Below are 14,205 nucleotides of genomic sequence, written 5' to 3' on the forward strand. Positions count from 1 at the left end.
ATCCACTACCAGCTGTCGGGATGTCCCGCGAACCAGCCAGTCGTCAAGATACGGGTAGACGTGTATGCGACGACGGCGGAGGGCTGCAGCAACCACCGCCATGCACTTGGTAAAAACCCTCGGCGCGGTGGACAGGCCGAAGGGTAGCACCGCAAACTGGTAGTGCGCGCTGTTGACCACGAAGCGCAGGTAGCGTCGATGCGGAGGGTAAATCGCGATATGGAAGTACGCGTCCTTCATATCGAGGGCGGCAAACCAGTCTCCCGGATCCAGGGAGGGAATAATGGTTCCCAGGGTGACCATGCGAAACTTGAGCTTGAGCAGGTACCTGTTGAGCTCCCGGAGGTCTAGTATAGGTTGGAGACCTCCTTTCGCCTTGGATGAGAAAATATCGGGAATAAAATCCCCTGCCCTGCATGTCGTGCGGCACCTCCTCTATGGCACCCAAGCTCAACAGAGTCTCGACCTCTTGTAGGAGGAATTGCTCGTGAGAGGGGTCCCTGAAGAGGGACAGGGAAGGTGGGTGGGAGGGAGGGGGCGAAACAAACTGAAGGCGGTAACCATACTGGATAGTACGAAGTACCCAGTTGTCCGATGTTATTTGGGACCACGCCAGGAGGAAGTGGGAAAGGCGGTTGCAAAATAATGGGGTAGGATCCGGGAAAGAGTCTGATGGGCCGTCCTCGGGCGTCCCATCAAAAGGCCTGTTTGGGCCCTTGAGGGGCCTTGGAAGGTGCCTGGGCCTGGTTGCGCCTGTTGCCCGATGGTCTACGGCGGTTCAGGCTACCTCGCCGACTATTATACGGCCGCGACCTGGCCTGAGTAAAGGGCCGGTAGGGCTGCTGCCGGAATGACCTCCGCTGGGTAGCCGGTGTGTGCATACCCAAGGTGCGAATGGCGATTCGACCATCTTTGAGGGTCTGAATCCTGGAGTCCGTTTTCTCCGAAAAGAGACCCTGAGTGTCGAATGGGAGGTCTTGTAGGGTGTACTGCACCTCAGGCGGCAAGGTGGAGGACTGCAGCCAGGAGATGCGCCTCATGGTCACCCCTGAGGCCAGGGTTCTGGTTCCTGAGTCCGCCGAGTCCAGAGCGGCCTGGATGGAGGACCAGGAGGCTTTCCTGCCCTCCTCGAGGAGGGCCAAGAACTCCTGACGCGAGGCTGCTGGGATTAGCTCCGAAAATTTTGACAGGGACACCAAGATGTCAAAGGTGTAGCGAGCGAGGAGAGCCATCTGGTTGGCAATCCGGAGCTGGAGACCCCCTGCCGAGTAGACCTTTTGGCCCAACAGATCCATGCGCCTAGCGTCTTTAGACTTTGGTGCCGGGGCTGGCTGCCCATGTCTTTCTCGGTCATTGACGGACTTTACCACGAGGGAGTCCGGAGTGGGGTGGGTGTACAAGTACTCGTAGCTGGTGGGAGGAACCGAGTACTTTCGTTCGACTCCACGTGCGGTGGGAGGGACGGACGCCGGTGACTGCCAGATGGTAGTGGCATTCTTCTGGATAGTGCAGATGAATGGAAGGGCCACCCGCAGCAGGGCCTCAGCTCCAATGACGTTGGTCACCGGGTCGTCATCCTCCGGGACCTCCGCCACAGGGAGGTCGATAGCCTTCACCACCTGGCGAAGAAGGTCCTGGTGGGCCCGCAAGTTAATAGGAGGGGGGTCTGCCGTAGAAGCCCCCGCCACCGCCTCATCCGGCGAGGATGATGAGGACAGACCCTGGACCACCGCTTCTGGAGGTGGTTCTTCCAGGGGGTGTGAAGCCGCCTCGGACCCGGGATGCTCTGCGGGACCAGGTGGCGACGGGGCCTCACCCGGTGGTGATGGGGGGAGGCCTGCTCACCGTGGCTTCTGGCACCCTAAGTTCGGCGCCTGCGTGCCGTGGGGGGAAGGGGAGCCCTTGAGGCTCGTGGTAGGCCCGGGGGACCCAAAAACCCCACTGCTGCGGTCCACGGTCCTGGCCTTGGGGGTCGGCCCGGAGATCTCTCCCGCTGCCCGCCTGAGAGGCGACTGAGGGCTGACGAGAAGGCCATGGCGGGGCAGAGGCGCTAATAGATTGTGCCGTGGATGCCGGCAGTATGTCCCTGGACAGTGCCGAGGATCGGTGCTGGTAGTTGCGGCGCCGGGATGGAGAGCGGGACCATCGACTGCTTCGGTGCCGGGAGCTCGACTGCTATCTCGACCGACGGTGTCGGGAGCGGCTTCGGGAGTCGCGGTGCCAGGAACGGTACCAGGATCCGGACCTCCTTCGGTACCGGCGGTCGGGTGACCGGGACCGAGAGCGTCTCCAGGAGTGCGACCGGTACCGCGATGTTGAGCGGTACCACGATGGTGAACGGTGCCGGGACCTGGATTGGCGTGGCGGTGACCGTCTGCGGGACCGGGAGCGTCGTCTAACCCGTCCATCAGGGGAAGGTGGCCGCATCATCGCCGGCTTGCCCGCTGACTGAACAGCCCGCACCGGTGGTGCCGGGGGCTCGGTGCCTCTGTGAGCTCGATGAGCTCTCTCGCCGCCGAGAAGGTCTCGGGCGTGGACGGGAGATGTAGCTCGACCGCGGTTGGCACCGGGGAGCAGGGCGGTACCAGACTCAACGGCTCTTGCGGTGCCGGAGTCGACGGTACCGTGCACGGCTTGTGCACCGCCGCAGCCGGTGCCGGAGGTGCCGGTGGTGGCTGGGCAAGCGGTCCCGGAGCATGCGGCTTAGAGGCCGTCTGCGCCGTCTTCCGTTTCCTTGCGGGAGAGAGGGAAAGGTGCCGGGACGTCGGTGCCGGCTGCGGAGCTCGAGCAGTCTCGGTACCGGAGCGGCTCGGGGCGCTGGTGCGCTGCGCGCCGATGACGACTTCGGTGCCGCTGGGGTCGGCGCGGAAGGTTGAAGTGTCGCCTCCATAAGGAGCTGCTTTAGGCGAGAGTCCCGCTCCTTCCTAGTTCGCGGCTTAAACGCCGTGCAGATCGGACACTTATCTGGCCGATGGGTCTCCCTGAGGCAGCGCAGGCAGGAGTCATGCGGGTCCCCGACCGGCATGTGTCGCTGGCAAGCCGCACAGAGCTTAAGCCTTGGGCATGAGCCCGCACCAGTTGTGGAAGAAGAGGGGTAAACCCCCCTAATTCTCTTACTACACTATATCTAACTAAAACTATTCAACTAACTTAATAACTTAACTAACTTAACCAACTATATACACGTAGCAAACAGAGAAACGCTAGGGCTGTGGAGGTAAAGGAGCACTCCACTGTTCCAACTGGCCGTCACGGGCGGTAAGAAGGAACTGATGAGCGGACGGGCCGGCTGGGGTATATATCCAGCGCCATAGCGGCGCCACTCCAGGGGGCGCCCAGCCGGCCCGCCGGAGTTGCTAGGGTAAAAATGTTCCGAAGAGCCGTGCACGCGCGGCGCGCACACCTACATGGAATGCATAGGAGCAATCACTCGAAGAAGGAGAGAATCTGCTCTTGTGGCCTATACTAAACCAGCCAGGTAACCCCTTCTGCGTACCAGCCAGGTAACCCCTTCTGTCCAGATTATTATCCCCTACTGCGTTTGCTTATTTATTTACAAGGCATATAAATCACTTGACACTATATTTAAACAGTTGTATAACATTTATGACTTTGAAAGTGGACTAACTTACAATTAAGATCTGTGTATTTGCCCTCCAGAGCCTGTACATATGCTTCATATTGCTTCCACCTATTGAGGGAGGAAAAAACAAACATTTCTGAACCTTGATTCATTAGACTGAGGCATCTTTGTTTAAAAACACTAACATAATACACATTTGTACCATAACCAGAATAAGTCACAAGGGAAACATGCAGGTATATATATTAGATCCTCTATATGCTAGCTAAAAAGATGGAAAAGTTGACTTTCATGGCTGAAAAAGTCAAGTTTAATTCTGCTTCTGAACTAAAGGATAAAGAAAAATCACTGCTTTCAAAAAAGTGACATACTAGAGTCTTAGAAGGTTGTTTGTGTTATTCTGGACAAAACTTTGGACCATTCATATTTATTATTTAGCCATTAATATATGGAACACTTTACTTGTTCATTTAAATATTATTGTGTTCCCAAATGCAAAACTATCAAACAAAATAAAAAGAAATGTGAAGACATCACAAACGCACAATATACAAGCAGATTTAGAATCCATCAAGAAATTCAGACAGTCAAAATTAATAAAGTGAGAAGTTGGGAAGTTTTCTTGGCTTGTTCAAGCCAGGATTGTCTTCTGAAAATCCAATGAATGGGAGAAATGGTTAAGTTATTAGAGTTGGCCATCTTTTGGATACTCTAGCCACGGAATACTTAAATAATCCATTTATTCAAGAAGAGATTCTAGATTTACACGATTCTGATGCAAACAAAATGGGCGGGGGAGGAGGGGAGAGAGAATGGCATTTGGGCATCCAGGTCAAAATCTTAAGAAGGAAAAAATTAGACTACTAAATAAACTATCTAGATTTTTCAAGGAATGAGCTCCCATCTGACTTAACAGCGGACTTCAAGAGATCTTTATCAAATGGTAAGGTATACAATAAGACTAATATTTTAGTAATGACCATGAGACACCACAACTTCAGAATTTCACTTAAATAAGACCATTCTTGCAATTATTCCTTGTCTAGAGATTTTTCCATTTTGTTTAAAGGTCTGAAAAAAAAAGTCTAATTTGAGATAAAATTCAGTTACAGTGAATTGTCAAAATAAAATCTTTGAGAGCACCTGACTCCTAGGAATAACAACATGTATGCACCCAGTAAATAATATTTCTGGTAAAAGTTGCTATCTCCTAATTTATAGGAGCATTTTCAACCTGTTCTATTTTATGGCCAGCTTTTTATTCAAGATTTCCTTTGGAATTTCTACTAAGTTCTGACACTTAAAATATCAATTTAAGAACAAAATTACTTACCTTAAATTATTATTTCTCTGAAAATACTATACAGGATTCATTCTTGGGTCTTGTGCCCACTATACATTTAGGAAATTCCCTTGGCTCTTAAGTTGTGTGGGGTTTTTTTGTGCGTTTTTTGGGAAGGTCTCTAGCACTCCTGTAGTTTAACACAGTCTGAATACCGAGCTTGCTCCAGCTTAATTTTTCAAGATGCTTCAGAATACTCTAGCTTGGTCCTTGCAAGAAATCACCAGTTTACATGCAAACTGACAACCTGTGTGTTAACAATTTCACAACTTCTCTACTGTAACACTGTTAGGCACATCTTAACATTCAAACTCTGTGGCAGACAGTTTGCATTCACAACTGCTGACCCTTTTGTAGGCTCCTACCAAAACTTCAGGAGTTGGGAAAACCTCCTTGAGGACCTTATACCTATTGAACTTGGAAGTGAACAGCCATCTAAAACAAAACTCTTAACTTGCCACAAGTGGTCTAATAATCTCATACCGACACAGACAAATGTGATTTCTCTCTTCTGTTTGGATGGCCAAGACCAATCCCAGGAGACTGAGGGCACATCTTCATGGGCAACATTAAAACACTGCCATGGCAGCACTTTAACATGGCTTGTGTAGTTGCAGCACAGCGTTGGAAGAGGCTTTTTTTTTTTTGTAATAAACCCACTACAAGGGGTATGGCTCCCAGCGCTGGTTCACTGTCTATACTGGCATGTTACAGCGCTGAAACTTGCAGCACTCAGGGGCGTGTTTTCAACACCCTTGAGCAAGAAAGTTGAAGTGCTGTAAAGTGCCAGTGTAGACAAGCTGTAAGAGTTTTGCTTCAGATGTTCACTCAGTTTCAGAAAGCTTTGCTCCAGAAGGCCTGGTGTTCCCCAACCAGGTCTCCCAACTCTGTGTCTTGGAAGTACTGTAGATTCTGCTAATAGCAATCCTGATATTAGCAACTTCCAGTTAATGGCAATATGTTGACAGGAACCAATCCCATCCCATTAACACAATGCTAAGGGGGATTCGGATATTGGCAACAGCATGCTGCTTTTTTTTTTTTTAATTTAAATTTTTTAAGTTGCCACCTGAAGCCAGGGAAAGAAGTGCTAGGACATGCTTTCCCTGCCTGCATCTGGTGCTCAGTCCATCCCAGTGCTTCCTGCTGCGGTTGCAGTGTGGCACACCCACCTGCACACAGGGACAACCCTGGAGGTATGGGGCTGCAAGCTGAGATGGGAGATTGTGGGCGGGGGTTGCAGCCCAGATGTCAGAATCACATGGTACCTCTCTCCTTGCATTCTCCAAGTTGTGCCCTGCCAAGGGACTACATATAGGCAAGGAAGCACTTGGATGTGCTTATCCCCAACCCCAGAGAGCACAGGGAGAGGTACGGTGCAGCCCCACTGGCTCCCAGTCCCCTTGCTCCCCACAGAAAGCCCTGGCACATGGGCTGCGGCCTCTCTCCCCTGCCTGCAAGCAGATTTTCTAAGGGCTGCAGCCCTTGGTTTCCTTCCTTGGCTGTTGATTCAGAAACCTGCCTTCCACTTATCACCTTGGTTGCCAGCAAAAAGTTGCTATTATTTGGCAGTTGCTAATAAGTGGAATCTACTGTGTAAACAGACTCAAGGGAACCTTTTATTGTACACAATTAACCTTCATATGTCATCAGACAGCTTATATAGGAAGTTCCTTTCTTGACCAGTCAAAAAGGAACTAGCTCAAATGTTCAAGCCTTTGAGGTACCTGGGGTTGGAATGTTCTGAGTAGGGAAAAGCTCTGTCATACAGCCAGCCTACAGGTGCCACAGATGGGCAAAAATCTGAAGAGCCAGGAGGGCACAATATCCAGGAGTGAAAATCCTGCACTGAGGTTATTTACTGTGCTTTAACTCCGGCCTTTGACATATGTTCCTATAATAGCATCTATTCCATAACCCCAGAGAAAACTCATCTGCAGCAGGCGCTGCAGTGAAATGCTACTTCCTGAAACGTTAAACTTGAATCAGAACAGCACATTTAATAGGTGTTAACTAACAGCACTTTTTCATGAAAATTGATGGTTTAAAGGCTAGGAAGACTGACAGTTACTAGGAAACTGGCTTAAAGTGCAGTTTTACTGAAGTATGACTAAAAATGCCACATTCTTATTCAACAGATTTATTTTGTGTAATAGCTGTCTATATCTGCTTGCTTTCATGACAAAAATTACTACTTGTTGTCCCTGTTAATACAGAGCAAAGCTAGAAAAACGAGCTGGATTCTGTTTTCATACATCATTAAGTATTTGTATTACAGTGGTACTTAAAGGCTTCAACAGCTATCAGGGCCCAATTGTCCTAAGCACAGTACAAACTCCATTAAGAATCCTTGCCATTAAGAGTTTACAATCAAAACAGACACGACAGACAAATGGGTGGTTGGGGAAACAGGTTACCCAAGCTCACACAGCAAGTCAGTGATAGAATTGGGAAAAAAACCTGGATTCCCAACGCAGCACCTTATCCACTAGACAAATGGCACAAGTACCCTCTGAGGAGGGTTTGACAGATTTTAAGGCTAATAATAGTCAACATAATCTAATCCAATGGTTCTCAAACTTTTTGTATTGGCAACCCCTTTCAGACAGCAAACCACTAAATGAGACCACCATCCCCCCATATAAATTAAACATTTATATTTAACACTATTTTAAATGTTAAAATGAATTTACCTTTTCTCATCACTTTTAAATTAAGACTTCAACAAAAATGTTTCATTGTTATAAGCAGAAAAAGTTTTTTAAAAAATAGGTACTGTTTAATTCGGAGGGGGGGAGAAGAGAGAGAGAGAGCGCGCGCTTTGTCTATTACTTTTCATGCCAGACATTAGCACAGACTTCAGAGAAAGACTTGCTAGCTAGCTGGGAGGCTGTGAAAAGTGGTATTAACAAATACACCTCTACCCCGATATAATGCTGTCCTCGGGAGCCAAAAAAAATCTTACTGTGTTATAGGTGAAGCCACGTTATATCGAACTTGCTTTGATCCGCTGGAGTGTTCAGCCCCCACCCCAGAGCTCTGCTTTACTGCGTTATATCAGGGTAGAGGTGTATCACTTTTCACAGCAGACTTGCTAGGTGCTGCCTCAAGAGCTGGGCAGCTGGAGAGCGGCGACTGCTGGCTGGGCGCCCAGCTCTGAAGACAGTGCCACCACCAACAGCAGTGCAGAACTGCAGAAGTAAGGGTGGCAATGCTTGTATCATGCCACCTTGCATTCTGCATAATGCTTGGCCTTTGTGCTGGGGGTGGGGGTGTGTGTACAGCAAGTTTTTGGGGGGGAGGGGCGTGCACACTAGGTCACATAAGCTCTCCTCCTCCCCAGTACCACCCTGACTGTTAAATTACAAATTACTTTTTTGGAGGGCTGATCTCAGTGTTTTGATTGGTCTAGTTTAGTGCAGCTTTTCAGCAGCTGAACAATCAAGCCCTCTAATGCTGTCCCATCTTTTTAGTCTCAAGATGACAAACCTGCATGCATGCATATTACAATCCCCAGAGCCCAATTTCCTTAAAGTGGTGATAATAAACAATATATATAGTGTTTAGGAACAAAGATTTATGCATTATATGTTTACAATACTTTTTGAAGTAAATACACTACACTGAAGTGAAAAGGTGTGTATAATTTTCCAAAACACTAGATTTCAATTATATAATTTAAAGCAGTTGCTCTCTGCTTTGAGAACCTCCTGATCTAACCTGATCTCCTGCATAAACACACTGAATAGAATTCCACCCAATAATTCCTCCACTGAGCTTAACTTTTGTGGAAGCTAGAGGGGTGGTGTGTGTGTTTGTTTTAAAGATGTCAAACTCGGATGTGAAGAGTTCAAGTGAAGAGGACCTATCAATCTGTTCCAATATTTCATAATGCTCGCTGTTAGCCTGCACTTATTTCCCCATCCGATCCAGTCATTGGATCTTCTTATGACTATCTAAGATTAATGTGCTTTCTAGCCATCAGGATCTTCTCCCTGTATAGGTCTTCAAATAAAGACCGGATGCCTCTCCTAAAGATATGCTTTAGTGAAACATGTTACTGAGCTCAATACAATACAACAGCACTATACAAGAGGTCAGACTACATCAGGGTTTCTCAAACTTCATTGCACTGCAACCTCCATCTGACAACCAAAATTACTATGTGACCCTAGGAAAGGGGACCAAAGCCGAGGCGCATGATGCCCCACCACCCCAGGCAGGGGGGCCAAAGCCCTGCCATCCTGGGGGGTGCCACAACTTGAAGGCTTCAGCACTGGGCAGCAGGGCTCAGATTTCGGCTTCAGCTCCAAGCCCCAGCAAGTCTAATGCAGCCTGGTGACCCATTAAAATGGGGTCATGAGCCACTTTGGGGTCCTGACCCACAGTTCAAGAGCCACTGGACTAGATGATTTAATGATCCTTTCTGGACTTTAATAAAATCTACAATTCGATATCTGATTAAAGAGACTGTTAATAGACTGAAGGACCTCAGTCTCTCATTGAAGGACATGTTTGAGACCTGAAATTTTTTTTTTTTTTTTAAAAACAAATTTTTCAACATCCTTTTTTAAAAAAAAAAAATTTACTGTAAAGACCTCTGGCATTTCTTCTTGTTGCTTTCCACAGCCTGCAAGCATAACTTATCTTAAATGATTGACACTACAGTCCATACTTCCTCACTAGGCTTCCTACTGGTTTTAATACATAAATTAATAAGAGTAACAACAAAATTATGCACAATAGAGTCATCCAGGTAGGGGAGTAATTTGTTCCACACAATCTTTGGGGCTCTCATTCCCTTCCCATTGGTAGGCTCCAATGGCAAACAAACACTTTATGGGCTTTAATACTGTTGCCTGATATTTCCAGAAAAAGGAGCATTGACATCTAATCTTAATCCACTACTAGGAGTGGAACCACCACAGCTGACACTATTCCCACAGTTTAAAAACAATGACTGGAGTCAAGGCGATCATTACTTTTGGTTCTGTCAGAACTGTTCAATCACAACCTTCAACCACCATTCCCCAAAAAAGATGATTTGGGCAGAGCAATAGTTGAGAACGAGGACAAGAAGCTTTCGTAAGCAACATCCTACCCTTCCTGGAGTTGCTCATTAATGCCTTCCCTTCAACAATAGTCTAGCATATTCCCACTTGCCTTTATTAGACAAGTTATGGACCGAACCTGTAGGTTTGTACCCTGCAGCGCCCTCAGAATCAATGTCCAATCTGTCAAAGCTCAAGTAGGAAAGATGGCGCCAATCATGCACTGTTTTGTCACTACGAAGACAGCTTAGTCCAAATCCAACTGGTTTTATTTGCAAATAATTTTAAGTCATTCAAAATAATAAAACCTGTGACTGTTGCTAGATTAAAACAGCCTCAGTTAGCCAGGCTGTTCATCTTCTGGAAAGGTGCTGCTGATCAGAACTTTCAGGATGCTATGATGAAGATCCCTTCTTTCTCCTCTACAGCAAGGCGTTTTCAAAATTAGTGTTGCAATTGTTCAGCCTTAGAACAGGACTTCTGAGTAGCCTCCCTTTGCATGTTCCACTTCAGGTGCGCATGCACTCTACGTGCCTTTAATCTGAGATTTTTGGTAGCGGTGCCTCTTCGGCCCATGGGTGTACACTAGACTTCCTCGCGCCCATATGGGGGAGATACAGAGCTGTGCCCAGGAGGGCAAACCACTACCCTTCATTACCTCTCAACTGTCCTGCAACAGAGCATCTAGAGTGCCTGCTTCAGGTTGACATTGTTTCCTTTTACTTTATAGCTTTATTTTGTTTTAGGGTTTTTTCTCCATTAAACACCTCATTTCTCTTCTCCCCTCACTGCCGCCTGCCTCCCATCAAGAGACTCTGCTCAGGGGTTGTCATCAGTGTGGTATACCAGGATCCCTGGGACTCGAGCACTGCCTCACATGCTTGGAATCTGTTGCAGATAGCAAATGACATTCACAGTGCATCCACTGTCTGGGAGACACATACATAGCTGAAAAGTATACCAGTTGCAGAAATTGGCAAAGCTGCAACTTGAGCATCAGTTCACACAGTTTCTAAACACTCTGTTCTGGTATACACCTCCAGGCAGTCAGATGCTGCTGTTGACACAGCAGTCTTATCAACAGTTTTAGATCAAGCTCTGAAGCTTGCTCCTCTTTCCAAGAATGCTGCCCTGGAGTCTTGAGTGGAGCACCAATAGGGACACTACTCAAAGAAAGAGAGGTTACTTACCTTGTACATTAAGTTCTTAGAGATGTGTCCCCCTATGGCTGCTCCAGTACCCACCCTCCCTCTGCAGGACTTTATGGTGGAAAAGGAACCAAGAGTGTTTCACCTTGGTACAATGTCTAGAGCACATGCCGATGAGACACTGCCACAAAAAAAAAATCTCCCAAAGACACATGCACACCTGAGGTGGAGTATCTATAGGGACAGCCTCAAAAATACTCCAGTTACTGTACAAGGTAAGCAATCTCTCCTTCCACTACTACAGGGAAGTGAATTAGATTACTTTTTACTAGTAAAGTGAATTAGAACACCACAATGACCTGTGAATATTAAAGTCAAGAAAAAGGTGTTTTGGAATTACTATATCAACAGTAGACAAAAGGTTAACATAATATCCTACCAGACCATCAACAGAATTCTGTCCACACACACTCACTAAATTCATCCTCAGAAGCCCAAAGGATTCCATCAATCTTCAAAAAGGCCCTTCAGTGACAGAAGTACAATTTCATAAGTCTGTTAAAAAATTCAGTTTAAAAATTTGTGAACAAGTTAAGCAGACCATCCCTTTTCATGATACAAGCAGAGACAATATAGGCAATGGTATTGTTTGCCCATTTTAAAGGGCACTAAGTATTGGGCACACAAACTTGGGGGTTATAAGCTTTTATCTGTTTGCCCAATTCTATTGTAGAAATTTCAACAATCCCGACACAGCCTTTCAAAACTGTAAAAGTTATCAGTTCACACAATTTGTTTGCTCTAAGCATGATGGAGAATAAAAAGTTAGTGTGTGTGTGTGTGTATCGCCATTTAAAAAAAAAACAAAAAAAAACAGTCCAGGCTAGTGAAATGGTAGACTGCAAAACAAAAATCTGTCAATTTGTGGGGAAGGGTTATCTTGATTGTTTTGAACTGCTGGCAAAAAAGTAACTTTTCCAGGGGTGGAGATGTTAAAATGGAAGATCAAGGAGGGAAATAAGGGATTAAGTTAGAATTTGAAATTAACACGTTTAAATTATGTGTTTACAATCTTGCTAGAAGTAGAATCTTATAAATTGTCACTTCAAATGTAAACAAACATTTTAATCTTGTGAACATTAGAGCATAATTGTTTTTCTGGATTATTTACCCCCATTACATTTTTACTGACTAGTCACGTAATATGCTTTCCACTGTGTCAGTCACTCCTCCTTTTTATCACAGCGTCTCCTCATTTGCTTTATCAGTACAGGCTGTTAGAAATGGGACATGTAATAGAATTCCAATCTTTGAAAAGCTTAAGATAGAAATCTGAAACCTAGAGTCTAGATGACACTACTAGAAGGAAAGGAGTAGGTGCAGGAGATAAATGGAAGTTCACTGTAGTGAAATACTATTCCAAAAAAATCAAAATCTGCTGCAGATCAGTGTGCCCATGAGATTCCCAGAAGCCCTTTGTAATTTTGTCTGTTCTGGTAGTTCACCTTCATGTCTCTCTTATTTTCTCTTTTTACCAGTTATATTTAGTACAGAACAGTCAAAAGGAGAATGAATAACCACATGATTGCTGACACATTTGCTGCCTCATGAAGGTCACAAGTGGTTTACATACATGCTCTACAGAAGCCATTTGTAGAATGGGAACTGTTAGGAATGACGTGTGGGGGTAAGCAAAGCAGATTTAAAGGCAGGATTCCATGATAAATGTTGGAACCATAGTCTTCTCTTGAACAGTCTGTATAAGCAAGGGGATGTCATTTCTATAGTAGTTAGCTACTGGATAAAAAGTGGGGGGGGGAGGGAAGGGAAGAGACAGCAGCTGCTGTCATGCAGCGCTATAATGAATTTGGGTTCCCCTAGGTGTACATAGAATATCAAGGTTGGAAGGGACTTCAGGAGGTCATCTAGTCCAACCCTCTACTCAAAGCAGGACCAATCCCTAGACAGATTTTTACCAGTTCCCTAAATGGCCCCCTCAAGGATTGAGCTCACAACCCTGGGTTTAGCAGGCCAATGGTCAAACCACTGAGCTATCCCTCCCCCCACATAGTGAGAGCTATTTTAAAAAAGTACTCCCATAACCAGTTTGAAAAAAGTTGGAAAGAGACAGTATTTGTTGTGGAACTTCAAGTTATTTGTTTACTCACGGATGTAACCAGTGCCAGGATGTGAAGTCTACTTAATGTGTACATCTTTTAGACCCCATTAGAAAACAGCAAAACATTACCCACAAACACACTGATTATCTGTGCACAACATATATAGACAGCAAGATTCCCACATAGACACCACAGAAGATACTGAAACATTTTAAGTTGTCAAAATATATAACCAAGGAAGGTAAGTCTATGCAATCCCTACATACTATATATGTAAACATGAATACTGTCAGTTAATAAATATTCTAGTATCTTGGGGGGGGTCCCCAACATATATAAACATTCATACTTCAAGGTTGTGAGACACCACTTATGTATATTCCTGTGTCCAAAGACAACTCTGAAGTAATTTGCCATCTAACAGTGAGATACAGGCTTGAAAAAAATCACTGGATGAAGGCCATACAATAGATCAGGTGGTAATGGTGGGATGCAGTCACCAGCAAGGTTCAGCAGTAACAGCCTGGTGAAAAACCCAACCCTACCACTTCCAGCTGCTTGAAGGGGGGAGGGTATTCCAACCCACGGTGAATTCCCTTCATTAGGGCTGATCTACATACAATATCTGCAGTGATTTAACTAAAATTGTTTTTTAAATCTATTTACTTAAACCAGCGTTCATCCCTGTATTGACAAAATCCCAACTGCGTGAACAGTTAAATTTGTTTACAACTGGATTTGCTCATCACAAGGCTTGACACTGGAATAAGTGAACAGATTTAAATTAAACTGTTGCAACTTTTACAATTACAAAAACCTATTAGCCAGAATCTGAGACCATCTGACCAATCTGAAATACTCCCACTTAATGGCTCCCACTTCCCCATATAGTCAGTCTCTTCTGCTCTCTCCAGTCTGATTTTGATGTTCCCTCCTTTGAATAGTTTCAGTGTATTTGTTC

The 14,205-nt window shown here is 45.8% G+C and overlaps 1 protein-coding gene across 5 annotated transcripts in view; it reads right to left on the minus strand.

Moving 5' to 3' along the window:
- The window catches only part of LOC123366232 (WT1 associated protein), a 45,199-nt gene that overhangs the window by 18,490 nt on the left and 12,504 nt on the right, over positions 1 to 14,205 (minus strand). For all 5 annotated transcript variants that reach the window (XM_045009486.1, XM_045009487.1, XM_045009485.1 and 2 more), the window contains exon 4: positions 3,633 to 3,691. In XM_045009486.1, coding sequence (XP_044865421.1) covers positions 3,633 to 3,691 — 59 coding nt within the window. The remainder of the gene's footprint in view (positions 1 to 3,632; positions 3,692 to 14,205) is intronic.

Source organism: Mauremys mutica, chromosome 3 (assembly GCF_020497125.1).
Source record: "Mauremys mutica isolate MM-2020 ecotype Southern chromosome 3, ASM2049712v1, whole genome shotgun sequence".
Lineage (NCBI taxonomy): Eukaryota > Metazoa > Chordata > Testudines > Geoemydidae > Mauremys > Mauremys mutica.